The 20,683-nt window shown below is 38.3% G+C and overlaps 2 protein-coding genes across 3 annotated transcripts; one reads left to right on the top strand and one right to left on the bottom strand.

Moving 5' to 3' along the window:
- Nucleotides 1–2,720: 2,720 nt before the first annotated feature.
- Nucleotides 2,721–4,050, bottom strand: LOC125585856. The gene is made up of 2 exons (XM_048755559.1): nt 3,267–4,050; nt 2,721–3,025 (listed from the first exon to the last, which is right to left on the bottom strand). Exons 1-2 carry the CDS (start codon nt 4,048–4,050, stop codon nt 2,721–2,723), a joined length of 1,089 nt encoding a protein of 362 aa, XP_048611516.1.
- Nucleotides 4,051–11,638: 7,588 nt separating this feature from the next.
- On the top strand, nt 11,639–13,923 carry BNAC04G16200D (heavy metal-associated isoprenylated plant protein 1). 2 transcript variants are annotated; one of them, XM_048754532.1, is made up of 5 exons: nt 11,639–11,979; nt 12,122–12,247; nt 12,732–12,919; nt 13,164–13,251; nt 13,380–13,923. In XM_048754532.1, exons 2-5 carry the CDS (start codon nt 12,124–12,126, stop codon nt 13,667–13,669), a joined length of 690 nt encoding a protein of 229 aa, XP_048610489.1. In that variant the 5' UTR covers nt 11,639–11,979; nt 12,122–12,123; the 3' UTR covers nt 13,670–13,923. The 2 variants fall into 2 exon arrangements, with proteins under 2 accessions (XP_048610489.1, XP_013690873.1); XM_013835419.3 differs by having other exon boundaries at nt 11,854–12,247.
- Nucleotides 13,924–20,683: the final 6,760 nt, after the last annotated feature.

Genomic DNA, 20,683 nt, shown 5'->3' on the forward strand with positions numbered 1-20,683 from the left:
ACTTTCCCGATGATCTTATACGAACCAATGAACCTGATCGCAAGTTTCCCGACCTTGCCAAATCTGTCATTTCCTTTCTGTGCAGTAATCTTCAAATAGACTCAATCTCCTATCTCGAAAGTTACCTCTCTTCTTGACTGGTCTGCGTACTTCTTCTGACGGTCCTGAGCCTTCTTCATGTTGGTCTGAATCGTCTCTAGCTTAATCATGGTCTCCTGAACGATAGGTGACCCAAACATTCTTCTTTCGCCCACTTCCGTCAAACACATAGGCATTTTGCATGGCCTTCCGTATAACGCTTCATAAGGAGCCATCCCTATGCTCGAATGATGACTGTTGTTATACGAGAACTAGACCAACGGTAAATTCTTCTCCCAAGTTACTGCCCAATCGAGAATACACATCCGAAGCATGTCCTCGATGGTCCGAATGGTTCTCTCTGTTTGGCCATCTGTTTCTGGGTGGAACACCGTGCTTCTGAATAGTTTAGTTCCCAAGGCTTCTTGTAGTGCTTCCTAAAATGATGCCGTGAACCTAGGGTCGCGATCTGAGACGATGTCTGAGGGTACTCCATGTAACTTCACGATTTGGTCGATGTACAACTCGGCCAATACTTCAATTTTATCAGTGTCCCGCATAGGCAACAAGTGTGTAACCTTGGTTAACCTATCCACAATCACCCATATCGAGTTGTTCGATCTACCTGGAGCGGTGGGTAATCCGGTGATGAAATCCATGGAAATAGAGTCCCATTTCCATTGAGGTATTGGAAGACTCTGCAACAATCCTCCTGGAACTTGATGCTCGACCTTGACTTGTTGACAAGTTGTACACTGAGCAACCCATTGTGCTACTGATCTCTTCATGCCCGGCCAATGATAGCATCTTCTTACGTCTCTGTACATTTTCGAACTTCCAGGATGGATACTAAGTAAAGAATGATGTGCAATCCTTAGTATCTCATCTCTCAGCCCTTGTCCTTTAGGAACCGTGATTCTCCCATTAATTAGCAAGGTTCCATCCTCCGCCAGGTAGTATCCAACATTATTTGGCCCGCCTTGTCCTCTGAGTTCCTCAGCGATCTTCAATAGCTTCTCATCCTTAAGTTGTTCTCCTCGAATTCTCTGAATCAAGCTGGCCTGGTTCACCGCTTGAAGTCCCAATGGCTCGCTTGTCTGCCCTTCCAAAGCTACCAACTTCACTTGTTTCAACAGCTCCACTTCTTTCTCTAAATATGCGTCCAACTTTCTTCGACTTAAAGCATCCGCAATAACATTCGCCTTACCAGGATGGTAGCGAACCTTTATGTCGTAGTCTGCCACAAACTCCACCCACCTACGCTGGCGCAGGTTGAGATCTGGCTGAGTGAAGAGGTATTTAAGACTTTGATGGTCCGTGTATACCTCCACTTCTTCTCCATACAAGTACGATCTCCAAATTTGCAAAGCGAACACCACGGTCGCTAACTCCAAGTCATGTATACTGTAGTTATCTTCATGCTTCCGTAGTTGTCGTGAAGCATATGCAATGACTCGTCCATCTTGCATAAGAACACAACCTAACCTAACTCGTGAAGCATCCGTGTAAACCGTGTAAGGTTTACCTTGCTCGGGCAAAGGTAACACATGTGCGGTCGTGAGAGCTTCCTTCAGCTTCTTGAATGCCATCTTGGTTTCTTTAACCCATAAGAAAGGGAATCCTTTACCGATAAGTTTAGTTAAAGGCTTTGCAATGGAGGAAAAGTCTTTAACAAACTTCCGATAATAGCCCGCAAGTCCGAGAAAACTCCTTACTTCCGTCACAGTGGTAGGTTGAGGCCATTCCCGTATGGCTTGGACCTTTTCTTGATCAGCAGCCACGCCCTCTCCTGATACTATGTGACCTAGAAATCATATCTCTCTCTTCCAAAACCAGCACTTGCTAAACTTGGCAAATAGCTTCTGATTTCGTAACCTCTCCATAACCAGTCTCAGATGCTCACTATGCTCCTCCTTACTTCTCGAGTACACCAGGATGTCATCAATGAAAAAGATCACAAACTTGTCGAGGTAGTCGTGAAACACTTCATTCATGAAACGCATAAAAGCCGCATGTGCGTTTGTGAGACCAAAGGGCATAACTACAAACTCGTACTGCCCATACCTCGTCCGAAACGATGTCTTCATGATGTCTGACTTGGCAATAGGAATTTGGTGATACCCTGATGCCAAATCAATATTCAAAAACCAACTAGCTCCCTTTAGTTGGTCTAACAACTCGTCAATCCTCGGAAGAGGATACTTATCTTTTATCGTGATGTTGTTGATACCACGATAGTCGATACACAACCTCATGCTTCTGTCCTTCTTCTTCACAAATAGCACAGGAGCTCCCCAAGGTGAAGAGCTTGATCGTATGAATCCTTTTTCCAAAAGATCTTTCAATTGCTTCTTTAGCTTAGCCAACTCCGCTGGTGCCATCCGATATGGTGCCTTAGCTATAGGTTTTGCTTCAGGCTCCAAAGTAATGGTAAAGGGATTACTCCGAGGTGGAGGTAATTCTCTTAGTGGTGCAAAGATATCCTCAAACTCTTGGACCACTTCTATGTCTTCGACCTTAACTTCATCATTAGTGGCTCCTCCGCTAACCGATAAGGTCCCCAAATATACTTCCCCATCTTGAAACAAATCTTGTACTCTCATTGCTGCTACCAGCGACACGGTCATACTAGGACTGATTCCCTAGTATACCACCTCTGTTCGTTTACCTCTGCCAAACAACAACCTTCCCTTTCCACAATCGATCTGAACTCCATAGCTTGATAACCAATCCATTCCAAGGATTACTTTGTACCCTTCCAAAGGCACGACTAACAAATCTGCCACAAACTCTTTGCATTGAATGACCAACGGAACATTCTTGATACACTGATCTGCTTGAAGGGTTCGGTCTGCGGGGGTCAAGACGGCCACGTGTATCCTATCAACCACAAAACAATCCCAAAACCGGGCAGCTACTTCAGGGGTCACAAAACTATGTGTTGCCCCTGAGTCGAACAATACATGTGTGGGTTTACCAGCAACATGTATGGTACATGCCACAGTAACTCAATCAACAATATCTCAATCACAAACATACTAATCAAAATTCGCACAACCATCAATCATAAACCAAAATTTCTAAACGCCCAACCTAGCGATCAAGCAATCTATACCTAACCAGCATACTTAGTAGGTTCCAACAACTAAATTCCATACACTAAAAAGAGGAGGTTAAGCTCCCAATACCTGTGATGGGACCGCTTGACGGTCCTGCATTGTTTGGATTTTCTAAACCTAAGGCACAAACTTTACCTCCTAGGTTTTGCTTCTTTGGTGCTGGCTCAATTGCTGGACGACTAGGAGGAGCTCGGATCGCGAGAGGGGTCAAAGGGATTGGCTTGTTTGGACATGACGATGCATAATGGCCCTTCATACCGCAAGAGAAACAAGTGACATCTTCCATCCTTATCGATGAATAAACCTGCTGGTTACTCCGTTGGTTATTCCGCTGGTTTTTGGGACAAAACCTTGAAATATGTCCCGGCTGATCACATGTGTAACATACCCCAGTGTTACCACGATTGTTGGCTTGGCCTCCAAATTCTCGCCCTTTGCCTTTGTGAGATCTTGGACCCTTGTTGAAATTCGGCATTTCTCCTTGGCTAAACTTGGTGTGTCCACCAGAATGTTGTATAGTCTTCCTTTCTGCATCTAACACAGTCTCAACATTAACAGCTTTTTCCACCAACTCAAATAAGCTGCTAAAGTTGCTTCCAGCTAAACGACTTCCAAGCTCCGGCTTCAATCCGTACATAAAGTTACGGATCATAGTTGCTTCATCTTCACGCCCATCAAAAACATGTCGCCTCAACCTTGTGAACGCAGATTCGTAGCTCCTCATTGGCCTATCTCCTTGAACAAGGTTGATGAACTGGCGCTCCAACCGATGCTTCGCTTCTGGAGGAAAATACTTCCTCTCAAACTCTCCCTTGAACAATTCCCATGATGTGATGGTGTGTCCACGCTGCATGTATATACTGTCCTACCATGCTGTTGCGTCGCCTTCCAAATAGTACACCGTGATCTTCTTCTGATACTCCTCCGGACAGTCCATAGTCTCAAAGTTCTTCTCCATCATAGTAATCCACTTGCCGGCTTCAATAGGATCGGATCCTCCTTTGAGCTTGTAGGATCCAATGTTCTTCATGGTAGATAATAGCTTGGAAACTTCAGGGGTTGAGTACGCCTGCCTTGGTTACCAAGTGCCTCGGTCATCACGTCATGTAAAAGCTTCAGGGTATTTTCCGCTCCTTGATCTTGTGGTCTTTCGGTGGCACGGTTCTGATTTGGCCTTGGGTTTATTGAACGGATTGATCATGTTGATGTCTCCGGTCCCAATTACGACTTGGACTAATGCTCGCCATACTGTCTTCTCTCACTCTAGTCCTGTTACCGTAAACATGAAAAGATCTTGTTCTCTGCAGAGGGTTCCTATCGTGTCCAAACATCTCGCTAATGTCATTTCCATTATCCTGATCTGATCTGTAACCCAATCCTCCGTATGTCCAATCCATACCCTCTCCCCATATCCGACCTCGTCCATCATTACCGGTCCCGCGATTAGCCATTTGCACACAATCAAAAGGGTAAGTCCTATTCCTATTAAACCTATTACGGGAAGCGGCTGGTTTCCTAAACATCTTTTTGCGACTCTTTTGACTCGATAAAATCGTCAAAAAGCACTTGTGTCACGCATGGACGAAACCATGCTCTGATACCACCTCTGTAACACCCCCAAACCGTTCTAGGTATAGGTCGAACCACGGGCCAACAATCAAACAAGAACATGACCGACGGCCAGACCGTCTACCAAGGTTCAGAAGCGCTACAAGACGGGTTAACGGGCAATCCAGCCAAGGTCACAAAAAGTGAAATTAGTAACTAGGCCAGTCCGCCCACTAACTCGTCCCGTCAGACCAAAGCCTAAGGCTTCTCAACCTGTACCCCAATCTGACGTTGTGTTAGCTTGGACAAGCTAATATCAGTAACAACAAGACATTTTCACAAAACATTCGCTTTATTTATTTCATATAATATATGGTTCACAACACACAAAATATAATACAAGTGGTGGCATGCCAAGAAAGCGAAAGTACATACTTATAGTCTGAAACTCTTTAACCAAAAAGATGCAAATCTACACCAGCCAGCCTAACTTCCCGCAACCTCTACAAGCTCGCTACTGGTTACCTGAAAACAACAACGAGTGAGGAGTGAGTAATCTAGCATTACTCAGCGAGTTACAATCCCCAACTAACAAATACAACCCCTCGCTATCCCACCCCAAACAATCTAAAGCGAGAGGTTCACCTAATAGCACAATTCAATAACATAAGCAATATCAGAAATACGCAGCGGTAAACGATAGCAAGATAACAAGCATTATGCTAATTACTAGCTCATCACCAAACTCAAAGTCGACTTAAACCAGGGTTTAACAACGCAAAACATGATATAATATATATATAACAAACTCGGGCCCTAGTGACGTTAGGTTCCTCCTTCACTATCGGCAATATCCTATCTCCCTTTACAAAGACCAGAAGAAGGAACTTTCAACCGACCGCGGCCCACTGTCCTTCGGGTCATCGTGCGACAGCCCACAGTCCTTCGGGTCACTGCCACATTACAGCGTCATGTAATCACTCAGCCATAGGCCATGACCCCATCTATCTGAGTCTTCCCGATCCAGCGAATAAGGGGTTTCCTTGAACCCGCCAGGTACGAGGTCTGAAGGAACACTAACTCACCCCAATATGCCTAGCATTGTGGGTTACACAAATGCTATTGGCCAATATATGATTAACACTAAACCCGGTAAAAATAACACAAGGTTCCTAGTATTAATCACACAATCAACACATTCCACCTCAAACATGCCTAGCATTGTGGGTTACACAAATGCTATATGGCCAATATATGATTAATACTAAACCCGGTAAAATAACACAAGGTTCTTAGTATTAATCGTAAATTAACACAATCAATCATATTCCAGAATCTAGCATAAAACTAATTCCAGAATAACTAACTATCCACAATTTTGCGATATCATCTAAGCATTCCGAATTCGTTAACTAACCAATCAACCTAACCATTAACATGCTACTACGGTTCTCAAGCAATAACCAGCATGCCATCAACTCAATCAACATAACCTCAATTATTAACTAGTCAAACCGTTACTCAGTTAGACCCTCCTGCCATGATCCAACTTCCAAGTAACGGGACCCTACATGAAAACAACTCAGCAAACAATTGATTATAACTCACTGTTTTTGGTTGACTGTGGCCTTGACCCCAAACCCGACTTCTGCGATCCGAACCCTTTCTCGAACTTCTCAAGTAGACCCACTTCCAGACTGGTCTTGAACTGGTCTCCACTAGAACTGATCTCTCTTCACTTGAACAGAACCTTCTCCAGGTGATGACTCAAAATCGGCAGAGTAACTGTTCTCGAAAACTGCCTTAAAAGCTCGAAAACGATCGGAACTCGAACTTTCTTTCTTTCCTTTCTCTCTCACGTTTTGAACTGACTTTGAAGTGTTATGGATGTGTTCAAATGAGAGGGGGTCGTGGGATATTTATAGACATAAGCAGCCAATCAGATTCAAGCCGTGTGGCAGTCCGTGGGTCGCTTCACATGGCTCCGGACGCATGCGCGGCGACACCTCGTGCTCCACATGGCTGGCTGCATGTCTCAGTCTCATGCAGGATGACACACCCACGTCCAGATGGCTTGCTGCATGACTGAAGTGCATGCAGGTCGAGACACCATCTCACACATGGCTGGCCGCATGCTTCGATTGCATGCATCGCGACATCTCGCGCTTGGCCGTTCCACCTCGTGGTTCTATGTGTCACTCCGCATGCTGTGATCATTTTTACTGCAACACCTCATTCTTCCCTTGCCACATACCATGCCTGGCAGTTGCCACCACGTCCTGATCTCATAGATCGAGCCACCTCGAGCTTCTCGGTCCATTCGTCTGATTTCGACCCTTCCGGTGAATTTTCGTCCCGCGATCAATCTCAAATATTTTTATACCCCTGTTCTGATGAACTGAATATTTTTAATAAACTCCACTTCGATTCTGATCTTGAGGGACAATATTTTCTGAGCTTCCGGCTTCTTCGAATAATCCCGTAATACCGAAATTAGGGTTTTCCCCCCAATTTCTGGTCTTTCAATTGTGCTTCCAAAAGTGTCATGCTTCAAACATCCTTTGAATCAATCTACCACATTTTCTAACCATTGTCTGGTGGCATACTTGACTCATGGTTCAGACAACAACAATCTGGTCGTCCGCGACTCGACCACCTAAAAGATACTCGACCATTTTTTATGGGTTTCTACACCCGTGGTGGTGCTTCGCCGTGAGGATGACAGGAGAGACACTGAAGTTTTAGGCGATTTGGACGGTTGGGCCCAGGGCCGGATCTGGACCAATCCCATTGAAACATTGGCCTTAGGCCCTCAAAAATTTTGGACAATTATTATATGAGTAAAGGTCTCCAAATCATAATTTTTTTTTTATAAATGTTCTTAAGAAATGTTTAAGGCCCCCATATTCTCAGATCCGTCCCTGGTTGGGCCCATTGGGTCGCGTTGAGATGGGTCATGGGTCGGATTGAAAACGGACGGGTCTCAGCTTTTTTGGAGCCCCATTCGGAGTTGGTGAAAGTGTTGGGTCAGAAATTGAGGTACATTGCCATGGATCCGAGCTTCCATTGGAGATGTTGTGAAGATTAGGAGTGGAGGGATAAAATCGGGAGAATAGAGAGAGAGAGAGAGTTGGCAAATTAATGCAAAGCAATGACTATTATTGTTTTGTTATTACTATGAGAGTTGATGACCATTTAAATATATATTATAATGATTGAGTTTTTGCTCATTTTTTAGGGTGTCCACCTCATCATTTCATTTATTTTGGTAGGATCCATCTTTATACTTTTGTTTTAATATATTATCTATTCGTAAAAACTTTCAATAAATATCATTTAATGCGGTGGTTTACACATCTTTAAAAAGGCTAACAACCCGAACCCGTATTCGAATAGAAACCATTGGTGTTTTACATGTTTTTATGATTAAGTTTAATTAAAAGCAATATTGACTCCCACGGCTCATAATTTTCAAGAGTTATACATCAATTTCTTTGGTTTTTGCCATTTTCATGAAAACATCATGAATCTTTATATATATTACTCGATTATAGGATGAAACGAGTAAAATTAATTTTTTTTAAGAATCCTGATTTTTCGGACTGAATTAGTCTAAATCGTCACCGTTGGTGCCGGAGTTACGTTTTTCCGGCGATTTTCCAGCCTTCGGCGGTGAGTTTTCGAACAGGGCTATGTAATGAATTAATGGTTGTTGGGTCATTTTAATTAACTCGCGGCCTATCGCACCCAGTTTCTACATAACCCTTAAAAGGTATGGCTGATGCGTCAGACATACCCAAAGAAGCCTCATAATTGTCTATTCGTTTTCAGCGTCTCTAAGCTATGGCCTAGGGTTCTCCCACTTCGTCGCTTAACTCTCACTTCCGATGATAAACCATTACACTCTAAACCGCTCTATTCAGCGTCGCGTATCATTGAAACTCTTTAAATTGATAAAATTTCATAATCCTACTGAAAACTTGATTAATATAACTTGTCTTTGTTGTTTCTTCTACTTTCCGAAGTTTTCCACTAAGACTTGTACGCCATGGAGGGATTCACTAATTTCCCAGGCTTCAAATCCGAATTAGAACACATTGGTAGTTTCAAGGAGCAGGTGAACAAAATCGTTTACACAGCCGACAACTACAGGAACAACCAATGAAAAAGAAACACATCTTCTTGGACAGACTAAGAGAGTTCGCATAGACCTGAGAGGAGCTCATGGAGATTCATTTTTTTTATTTCTGTTAAAAGATCTCGTCTTGACTATATTTATAGGGTTATGTATATTCTCTTGCTCTATGTCTAATAAAAGGTTTCACTATTGTTTGGGGTTTCTAAATTGTGGTAGATAATTATTTTCTTATACTTGCACAACTTGTAGATTTACTGGATAGCTAATGAGGATGGCAATTAGTCAGCGTATCAGATGTTGAATCTCAGCAGATATGTGGGTCTCTGTCCGACATATTCATGGAAAAAATGTTGCTAGATGTCGAATTCATGAAGATAAATCGGAAACACTTTTAGACATCCACACATAAGATATGAAATATCAACACATAAGAAATCACTGGTTATTGTCATATCAACCTAATCAATCTATTATAATATAGATTATATACAACACGAAAAAACAAAAGTTAAAACAAAAAAACAAAATCCCATACATAAGATTATACAATGCATCAATAACGTATCCGGCTCCGCGCTTGCGCAGGAGCTATGCCACTAGTTTTAAATGAATGATGAACTTTTCAGTGAAATAGAAATACAAAATCTAATCGTTTAAAAACATAATTGTCATAAAATCATCAAAAATATATGCATTTTATTTTTTTTAAGTTACTTTGCATTTTTTTCTGAGAAAATAATTATATAATGATTTAAGATATAATATAATGTTGGCGTACACTTGGTTGTGGTAGAAAAAGACAGGGTAATTTGGATGTGTGCCTTTTTGTATCTGGCCAACTCCGTATTCTTATGTTTACTAACATCCCATGGAATATATGTATGGCAGACACCAAGCACACTGCATTCCCTAAGACTCTAAGCACCTGCAACTTAGGATTTAAAGTAATCCTTAACTGTTTAAAAATTAATACTACCTCCGTTCCTGAAAGTAAGATGTTTTAGATTTTTTTCTTGTTCCACAAAAATAGATTTTCTATATTGTTAAGGTACTTTTTTATACTTTTGAGGAACATTAATTGAGAATATTTGAATTGATTAAATTTTATTGGTGGAAAGTTATTGAAAAGTGTATAAAAAAGTAAAAAAATAAATTAAATTATAAACATTTATTAAATTCTTAATAAGCGTGCATACTCTAGAAAATCTTATTTTCAGGAACAGAGGGTGTAAAATAATTATGTGGGGCCGTGTTTTTAGGTTTTTTGTGTCACCAAAGTTTCAAATAATCCTTGCTTAAGGATTCATTCTTATGCAATATCGTCACTGTTCGTGGGTCTTGAATGATCATCTTTTTTTTTTCAGCTTAAAAAAAAAAATAACAATAAAAAAATTATATTTACTATTTCTAAGAATTTGTGCACAGATTCACAGTTGCTGATGCCCTAACTGGTAATCAATAAAGAAATATGGGAAATAAAAAAAAAGAATGAAAAAAATAAAATAAAAGGAAAAACTATTTTTTTCCTAATTTAATAAAGAATCATTGTAATCTATTATTCCTTAAATGTTAAGGAATGTAGAGGAATCATAAGAACAAACATTCTTTGTAAATGGTGTAAATTGTAAGGAATGATAAAGAATTCACTATTCTCACTCATTCCCTTGATCACCATTTAGAGCCTTATACCATGATTAACCACAGTCTCTTAACTGGGGTTCTTAGCTTCGGCTAAGAGACGGTTCTTAGCTTTTCTTAAATTTTAACTAAGAAAAACTAAGAACCGTCTCTTAAATAAAAGATATAAGAGCCGTTTTTTAGCCGATAAATCTCATAGGAATTAGGATGAAGAAGTTCTCCTACTTTTAAATCAGTGTATAAAAAAAAATAAAAAAATGTCAAATCATGAGTTAAAAACACCGGCTAAGAAACCAAAGTTAATCATGCCCTTAGTATCTGCCACTTTGGTTTCATTTTGTCAATTTTTTCTGAGCATATATGAAATACCATAATGTATTATTGCCCATAGTTAAAATTATTAAATGAAACCAAATGATCACTTATTAATTGAATTTTGTGATTCTGCCATCTAATTAAAGACCCAATAATACATTTAGAAATTGGAATCCAAATGGTTATGATGGTATTCATTCTATCAAAGAAATATCTGTTTAATCATAGAGATGTCTTTGTATATACACAAGATGAGAAGAAACTGAAACAAAATAGTAATCACACATTAAATATTAAGAAAAACATACCGAGCAAAAACGATGTTGGATCAAAAATGCATTCAGAAATTTCACTAACCATAAATGAGTTTTCCTGTCAAAACGATGTTTACTGCTAAAACCGCAAAATGAGTTTTTCGGTTAAAATTGCAAAATAATTTTTTTCTCGAAAAAGCGAGTTTTTCCGCCAAAATCGTAAACGAGTTTTTGCGCTAAAACAAGTTTTCTATAAAATTGCAGAATCTTGTTTATATATTAAAGCTCACATTAACGATATTAATATTTTACATGATCTTCAGAGTAAATAAGATAATACTTTGGGTACCCACGGGTAAACCTATACATTATTGAATTATTTTCTTGGTTTGGATTTCAATCTTGATGTTTCTGAATTTTTGCAGGTTGGGTATAAACTAGGTTGGATTATTTGTGGATTGGAGTGGGCTGAGTTATTTTACCTTAGGTTTAACATCCCTACATACCATAATACCACACACATGAGAAAAAAAAAAACAAAATAAAGGAAGATAGTATGGGACAAGAATGTGGGAGGTTATTATCCAATCAATATACATAATTTAATGCTGTTTTGAGAATATTTTAGTAAGCAAAAATCTGACGTGGAATAAAACAAAAAATGCAAAAGCTGAGGGAGGGAGCGAGAAACAAAAAAAGAGTACGGAGTCTAGAGACTGGAGCATACATATCCCTACCTCTCCCTACACTCTCTCGCCGCCTCTGGTGCTAAAACGCCTTTTTGCAGTTTTTGTCCTCTTTCCATTTTTTTTTTTGTCACAGTTAAAAAAAATATATATATATATATACACAGTAGCAGAAAAATATAGAAGCATTGTGATTCATCCAGGTTCAAGCACACGCTTTTCTTCTCACTCGCTCTGTCTGCTGATATTTCGAGATTCAACGTCTCTCATACTTTGATTTCTATTCTGTTCGTCGTTTGTTTTTTTGAGGTTCCTTACTTTCCTTCTTTTCTTTGTTTGCCGAAGACATGGTGTGCGAGTGTGACGTGGAGAAGAAGAAAAAAGAGCCGGCGGTTCACGTGGTTCTTCAGGTGGACCTTCACTGCGACGGATGTATCTCGAGTATCGTCAGATTAGCCGGTTGTTTGGAAGGTGGTTTATAATCCTCACTTAATCCCTAGAAAACCCAAATCGATTCTCCATTACTACTCAATCAATCAATCAATCAATCGCGTCAATGTTTCTCTCTCTCTCGTACGTACGTCATGCATTTAGTTTTTGATTTTCCCGGAAAATCTTCAATCTTCGCGTCCGTCCAATATCTTTATAATCTCAATCGCGTCGTCAATGTTTCGAAATATATAATAATCTCGTTATGCTTTCCTCTTCACTTAGTTTCTCTGCGTATTCCAAATTCTCCACCAGTAGTGTCGCGTCCGTGTTTTGATTTTTCCCAGAAAATCTTCGCCGAGTCTTAATCTCCGCGTCCGTCCAAAATCTTTTCTCCGATCTAGTTTCAATTGTTTTTGGATCATCTTTTGATTTCACCAACTACTACTGTTGTTATCACTCATACAAGTATGATTCTCATCACTCGTTTACTTTTGTCTTGTGCTCTTGATTTTGATTGTTTCAGGAGTTGAAACTGTGAGAGCAGATCCTGTTTCGAACAAGCTCACTCTCATTGGGTTCATGGATCCAGTGAAGACTGCAGAGAAATTGCAGAAAAAGACCAATAAGAAGATCGAGCTGCTATCTCCAAAGCCCAAGAAAGACACTTCCAAACTAAACAACCACGCAAAGGCTGATGTCAAGACTACTATGGTACCGCACCACTCTTAACTCACCCTGTTTAGTAATGCACTAAGTTTCTAGTATCAAGAGGTAGATGTCTCACAAGATTTACTTGCCTCTCAAGCAACATACTTCTTTTGAGATTTTACTCATTTTGCAAATATGTAGTGTATCCATTACCGTTTAGGGGTTCATTCGGATTAACAACCACTTAGGCCTTTCAAATACGTTATGCATGAAACTTATAAGAACTGTTCTTCACCACTTTGGTTAGATCGCTGTGAGCACAGTGAGCCTGAAGTTGAATTGTGCATGTGACGGTTGCATCACGAGGATTCACAAAACTATCTCCAAGACCAAAGGTCATTAATCCAAAGAATAATCTCTGTTTTCATCATTGTTGACTGATTCTGAGCTTTGTGAATTTGTATTATTGATTCTGCATAACTTGTTGGTCTTGTTTTTAACGGGACTGAGTTTGTGTTAACAGGTGTCTACCAGGTGAAAATAGACAGAGAGATGGAAGTAGTTAGTGTCACAGGGACGATGGAGGTTAAGACTGTGACAGAGAATCTGAAAAGGAAACTGAAGAAAACCGTCCAGGTTGTGCCTGAGAAGAAGGACAAGAAGAAAGAGAATGCAGAGGGAATCTCCAAATCCGGGTCTCCAGGCCTGCCATGCTACGGTTTCAATTATGGGCTTGGACCTTACGGTTTCTTGGGAGGCCCAATCACAGAGCTTTTCAGTCAGGAGGATCCCAACTCTTGCTGCGTTATGTGATTTTGAGGCGATAAAACGATTGGAGTATATCACGGCAAATAACTATAGGAGGCGTATCTAAGGAACATCAACTGAAAAGAAAAACCGTAGTCAGGACTCAGGAGGTAGATGTTTTTGTGCTGGACATGGACTTAAGACTTATGTAAATTGCAATATTTTACTTTTGAGGGATGTTGCAATGACAATACATGACACACTGTTTCATAGAGAAAAAGACAAAAATAGCCCTAAATCAAGTTTTTGTTCCCAAACTAGCACTCAAGGTCAAAAGTCACAAAAATATCACTTAATGTTTTATCAAAAGTCACAAACTTAGGGTTTAGAGTTAAAGGGTGGGATTTAGGATTTAGGGTTTAGGGTTTAGAGTTTAAGGTTTAGGGTTTAGAGTTTAGGGTTTAGGGTTTAGGGTTTAGGGTTTAGAGTTTAGGGTTTAGGGTTTAGAGTTGAGAAATGAAGTTTTGGGGATAAGATTTCAAATTTTGAAAAATAAAAAAATTAAAATTTTCAAAAGATAAAATGCTATTTTGTTCATTTTAGTTTTTGAGTGCTATTTTTGTGATATAAATTTAGAAATGTGCTATTTTGAAGATTTGCCCTTTTTTATATGGTAATTTTGGGGTCTACCACTCACCACATCAACATATGCCGATTTGGTTTGTATGCAAAACTTTACCATGTTCCTTCTCCTTTTTCAATTCGTTTTAACTTTGTTCCTTAATTAGTATATGAATCGTATATAGTATTCTTATGATCCAAATACTTTAACCTTCAAACTACATTTTGAGTAACGTATTTATTAACATATATGTCAGGTTAACTGACGTCTAAATCTTTAGAACTTTTACTTCTCCGTTAGCTATGGTATATTTCATCCTTAGTTCTTTCTCTGTAAAAAAAAGTTCTTAGCTAAGTAGATAACATTATATCAATCACAGTTTACCTCTACCAATTCTTTGCTTAGCTTCATTTCCTCGCATATGCCTTTTAGCCAGATTCATTCTTTTATTTCCATATGTATTCAGCTTCGGTGGTTGATAGAGTCACCACTTTCTGCAGTGTGACATCTTGCTTATCGTGTTACCAACTAAGGTGAATACATATCCAGAAATTGACCTCTTCTTATCCAAGTCTGCAGGATAGTCGGAGTCACAATAGCCTTTAAACTAAAACGTCTCCTATTTATTTTTTCTGTATCGTCCTTCAAAATTGATAATATTTTAACATTTTATCAAAAAAGCAATCGCATCATTAGTTAATTTAGTTTATCGCATCATAACTATAGGAGGCGTATCTAAGGAACATCAACTGAAAAGAAAAACCGAAGTCAGGACTCAGGAGGTAGATGTTTTTGTGCTGGACATGGACTTAAGACTTATGTAAATTGCAATATTTTACTTTTGAGGGATGTTGCAATGACAATACATAACACACTTTTTTATAGAGAAAAAGACAAAAATAGCACTAAATCAAGTTTTTGTTCCCAAACTAGCACTCAAGGTCAAAAGTCACAAAAATAGCACTTAATGTTTTATCAAAAGTCACAAACTTAGGGTTTAGAGTTAAAGGGTGGGGTTTAGGATTTAGGGTTTAGGGTTTAGGGTTTAGAGTTTAGGGTTTAGGGTTTAGGGTTTAGGGTTTAGGGTTTAGGGTTTAGAGTTTAGGGTTTAGGGTTTAGGGTTTAGAGTTTAGGGTTTAGGGTTTAGGGTTTAGGGTTTAGGGTTTAGAGTTTAGGGTTTAGGGTTTAGGGTTTAGAGTTTATGGTTTAGAGTTTAGGGTTTAGGGTTTAGAGTTTAGGGTTTAGGGTTTAGAGTTTAGAAATGAGGTTTTGGGGATAAGATTTCAAATTTTGAAAAATAAAAAAATTAAAATTTTCAAAAGATAAAATGCTATTTTGTTCATTTTAGTTTTTGAATGCTATTTTTGTGATATAAATTTAGAAATGTGCTATTTTGGAGATTTGCCCTTTTTTATATGGTAATTTTGGGGTGTACCACTCACCACATCAACATATGCCGTTTTGGTTTGTATGCAAAACTTTACCATATTCCTTCTCCTTTTTCAATTCGTTTTAACTTTGTTCCTTAATTAGCATGTGAATCTTATATAGTATTCTTATGATCCAAATACTTTAACCTTCAAACTACATTTTGTGTAAAGTATTTATTAACATATATGTCAGGTTAACTGACGTCTAAATCTTTAGAACTTTTACTTCTCCGTTAGCTATGGTATATTTCATCCTTAGTTCTTTCTCTGTAAAAAAAAGTTCTTAGCTAAGTAGATAACATTATATCAATCACAGTTTACCTCTACCAATTCTTTGCTTAGCTTCATTTCCTCGCATATGCCTTTTAGCCAGATTCATTCTTTTATTTCCATATGTATTCAGCTTCGGTGGTTGATAGAGTCACCACTTTCTGCAGTGTGACATCTTGCTTATCGTGTTACCAACTAAGGTGAATACATATCCAGAAATTGACCTCTTCTTATCCAAGTCTGCAGGATAGTCGGAGTCACAATAGCCTTTAAACTAAAACGTCTCCTATTTATTTTTTCTGTATCGTCCTTCAAAATTGATAATATTTTAACATTTTATCAAAAAAGCTATCGCATCATTAGTTAATTTAGTTTATCACATCATAACTATAGAAGGCGTATCTAAGGAACATCAACTGAAAAGAAAAACCGAAGTCAGGACTCAGGAGGTAGATGTTTTTGTGCTGGACATGGACTTAAGACTTATGTAAATTGCAATATTTTACTTTTGAGGGATGTTGCAATGACAATACATAACACACTTTTTTATAGAGAAAAAGACAAAAATAGCACTAAATCAAGTTTTTGTTCCCAAACTAGCACTCAAGGTCAAAAGTCACAAAAATAGCACTTAATGTTTTATCAAAAGTCACAAACTTAGGGTTTAGAGTTAAAGGGTGGGGTTTAGGATTTAGGGTTTAGGGTTTAGGGTTTAGAGTTTAGGGTTTAGGGTTTAGGGTTTAGGGTTTAGGGTTTAGGGTTTAGAGTTTAGGGTTTAGGGTTTAGGGTTTAGAGTTTAGGGTTTAGGGTTTAGGGTTTAGGGTTTAGGGTTTAGAGTTTAGGGTTTAGGGTTTAGGGTTTAGAGTTTAGGGTTTAGGGTTTAGAGTTTAGAAATGAGGTTTTGGGGATAAGATTTCAAATTTTGAAAAATAAAAAAATTAAAACTTTCAAAAGATAAAATGCTATTTTGTTCATTTTAGTTTTTGAATGCTATTTTTGTGATATAAATTTAGAAATGTGCTATTTTGGAGATTTGCCCTTTTTTATATGGTAATTTTGGGGTGTACCACTCACCACATCAACATATGCCGTTTTGGTTTGTATGCAAAACTTTACCATATTCCTTCTCCTTTTTCAATTCGTTTTAACTTTGTTCCTTAATTAGCATGTGAATCTTATATAGTATTCTTATGATCCAAATACTTTAACCTTCAAACTACATTTTGAGTAAAGTATTTATTAACATATGTCAGGTTAACTGACGTCTAAATCTTTAGAACTTTTACTTCTCCGTTAGCTATGGTATATTTCATCCTTAGTTCTTTCTCTGTAAAAAAAAGTTCTTAGCTAAGTAGATAACACTATATCAATCACAGTTTACCTCTACCAATTCTTTGCTTAGCTTCATTTCCTCGCATATGCCTTTTAGCCAGATTCATTCTTTTATTTCCATATGTATTCAGTTTCGGTGGTTGATAGAGTCACCACTTTCTGCAGTGTGACATCTTGCTTATCGTGTTACCAACTAAGGTGAATACATATCCAGAAATTGACCTCTTCTTATCCAAGTCTGCAGGATAGTCGGAGTCACAATAGCCTTTAAACTAAAACGTCTCCTATTTATTTTTTCTGTATCGTCCTTCAAAATTGATAATATTTTAACATTTTATCAAAAAAGCTATCGCATCATTAGTTAATTTAGTTTATTGTTCCGCACCTATTACACCACTACTCTAATCATATCCGGGCTTGAAGTTTAAGGACCCAAGCACATAATATATCTTTGGCCTTGCAATTATTTATTTCTGGAAAAACATTAAAAATCCGTCGGCAAAGAAATCAACCCACGACCTTCATCCTATGGGAATGACACGGACACCAGTGGAGCTGACATCGCTTTGGATAATGATTGGCCCTTGTGAATTTTATATAGATGACGGCCCCAAGCTTATGCTTGGACAGCTTGTAATCAGGCCCGGCTTTGACTCTAATTTAGGTGCATATTAACTTCTAATTTTTCTGTCGTTGATTCAGTTTACGTACCGTGAATAACGTTCTTTATGTTTAACAAAATGCCCAAATTTAATATTTAATTAGTATGTCCTTATATATCTACGTATTATGGTTTGCAGTGGTATACGCGTGTTTAGAGGTCGATAACCCTTTTTTGTTACGTAACAAGCTTCTTTCATCAAAATATCATACCCAATTTCATTCACGGCAAGTATACGCATGTTCATGTATTGATAGAGTTGAACAGAAAAGTGCAAATCCATAAATGTCAAAAACAAGGAAATGATAAATCAAACAAAGACCGTGTCGGGCCAGCCCTAAGATAGCGGGTGTCTGAGCTATACCTTTCATATTAAATTTGGACTGCGGACTGGTAAGGGCATTATATGCGCTTTTTCCACGCTTTTCTGTTATATAAATAATTGGAAAAGATATTCACGCAATCATATGTCTCATCACCATGTCACGTTATGTCAAGATGGTGTTGAAATATATGACTAAGAATCTGACTGGTAAACAAAAGAGGAAATTGGAATAAATGAAATGGTAAAAACTAGATGAAATTAAAAAAGTGAAATAGTGGAAAAAAGAAAAGAAAAGTGGAGTAACATCAGTTACGCTGACATAATATAGAGTAAAAGTGTGATTGTATAAACATTTTAAAGTAAATGTGTTAGAATAGAACTGTTTTATTCTAATATTTATCAATAACGTTAGAATATATTTTAGCTGAATGCAGCTGAAAATGGTAGAAATTATTGGCATGTTTCGAGTAGAGTAAACATTTTTATTCTCATTTTCATTTTTTCTGTTTATTCTCCTTCTTCCACTTTATGTTATTCCTAGCAATTTACCAATCACACACTAAATAATAGAGTTTTTTTTTTCATTTGTATAGTAACTAGAATAACTAGAAAATTATAATATATAATATCTGATTGGTAAAATTGTAGCTGAACTTGAAGTAATAAAAAATATGGAGTAAAATATTACTCTAAAAAAACCATTTAATCACACTCTAAATAATCACGAAGCTCATTTTTTAACGTTATTGATAAATATTAGAATAAAACAGTTATATTCTAACACATTTATTTTAAAATGTTTATAACTTTAGTGATACTAACCGGGCCTCGTGGTCTGATGGTAAATGAACTTCGGCTGAGGTGCCCGCCATCACGAGTTCGAGCTCCAGCCACAGCGGATTTAACATCCCTTCTATTGGGGCGCTGGACCCCTTACGAAGAGAAAGTTGAGAATGTGGCTGCCCAGATACCAGAGTTACCAAAAAAAAAAAAAAACTTTCGTGATACTATCAACAAAGCACCACGGACCTGACGTTCAACAGTAGCTTTTTGGAAAAATACTGTTCTCTATTCCCACATGTTTCCTTGTTACTATTTTTTTATTAGAGTTCTTTTTATTATGGCAAGGTTTTTTAAACAATTATTGTTGATATGAGGTGATTAATGAAACACCTTGAACATGTACAACAGTTAACGATCTTAGATTTATAAGCTTATATTTCAACAAATATCTTTATTATAAATTATTTAAACAAATTTGACAATCTTGTTCAATCAGATTTACGTGACTACTTACAACTTACTTGTGTACCACGACTGATCGATTCATAATTACCTAAAATCTTTTAATGCAACAGCAGTTGTTTCACTCACAAGTATCTCACTCACCAAGAATCCTAAACCGTGAAACTCTTTTTTTTTTTTTTTTTTTCTACGTCCAGTTTGTGTATGTTCTAAAAAAAACTGATTGCACACAGACTTTATTTATTTTTATTTTTTTTTGGTAAAAATGTAAAGATATTATTACCAAGCTTTTACGTTTTTGACATAATTACAAAAGATAACAAGAAGCAGAATAAACGAAATTAAAAACTAAACACAACTCTATCTAGCATCAACAGGGGCAGACACAACAAACCATGGCCGCTATCCAGAAGCTCGACCAAATCCACACCACGCGCTTGCTGCAAAAAGATAAGCCAAATTCAACTGAGAACCAGAACCCGGTAATTTTGGCTTCCCCGATGATCCGCTCTTAAAGATAATGACCCATATGAGAACAGCTTGCCGAGGGCTTCATAGCACCTGCCTACACGAACAGACAACAATAGTAGCGGCCAAGCACACCCGCCTCAACTAAATCGAGCATTTATTAGACCGGAGACGAGCAGAGAACACCTAGTACTAATGTACAGCGCCCCTAAACACCAAACGGCCAAAGAACGGTTGAAATTGTCACTGAACTCTGACCAAACAGTCTCTGCACCTGCACAAACTAGTTAATCATACTACCAAAACTGAACAAATGAGCAGCTTAGGCACTGGGATGAGTGATATAGCCAAGCATTGACTCCGAGACTAAGGACGGGTCCTCGGCCTCACAAAACTTGCCGCCACACGAGAACCGTACAACAGTAGCATGAGACAAGAGAAGCTAATCTCCAGACAAATGGAGAGGAGCAAACATGACAAACTAAGAGACACCTCTGAGAAACCAGACCGCCGTCGACCCCAGAGGTTGTGGAGAGAGACAAAGCAGGGATATTCGAAGTGATGTGGCAGCGAATAGCCGCGAAGAAGCCATAGACGACAACCCTTTAAGAAGCTCACGAACCCACACGAGCCAGGCCACTGAGCCAAGTTACCAACTCCTCCTGCATAACCAGAACCATGACTCATCTCCGTGTTAGAGGAAACCACCGGAGCTCACCTGACAGCG

The sequence above is a fragment of the Brassica napus genome, chromosome C4 (assembly GCF_020379485.1).
Source record: "Brassica napus cultivar Da-Ae chromosome C4, Da-Ae, whole genome shotgun sequence".
In the NCBI taxonomy this organism is placed as follows: Eukaryota; Viridiplantae; Streptophyta; class Magnoliopsida; order Brassicales; family Brassicaceae; genus Brassica; species Brassica napus.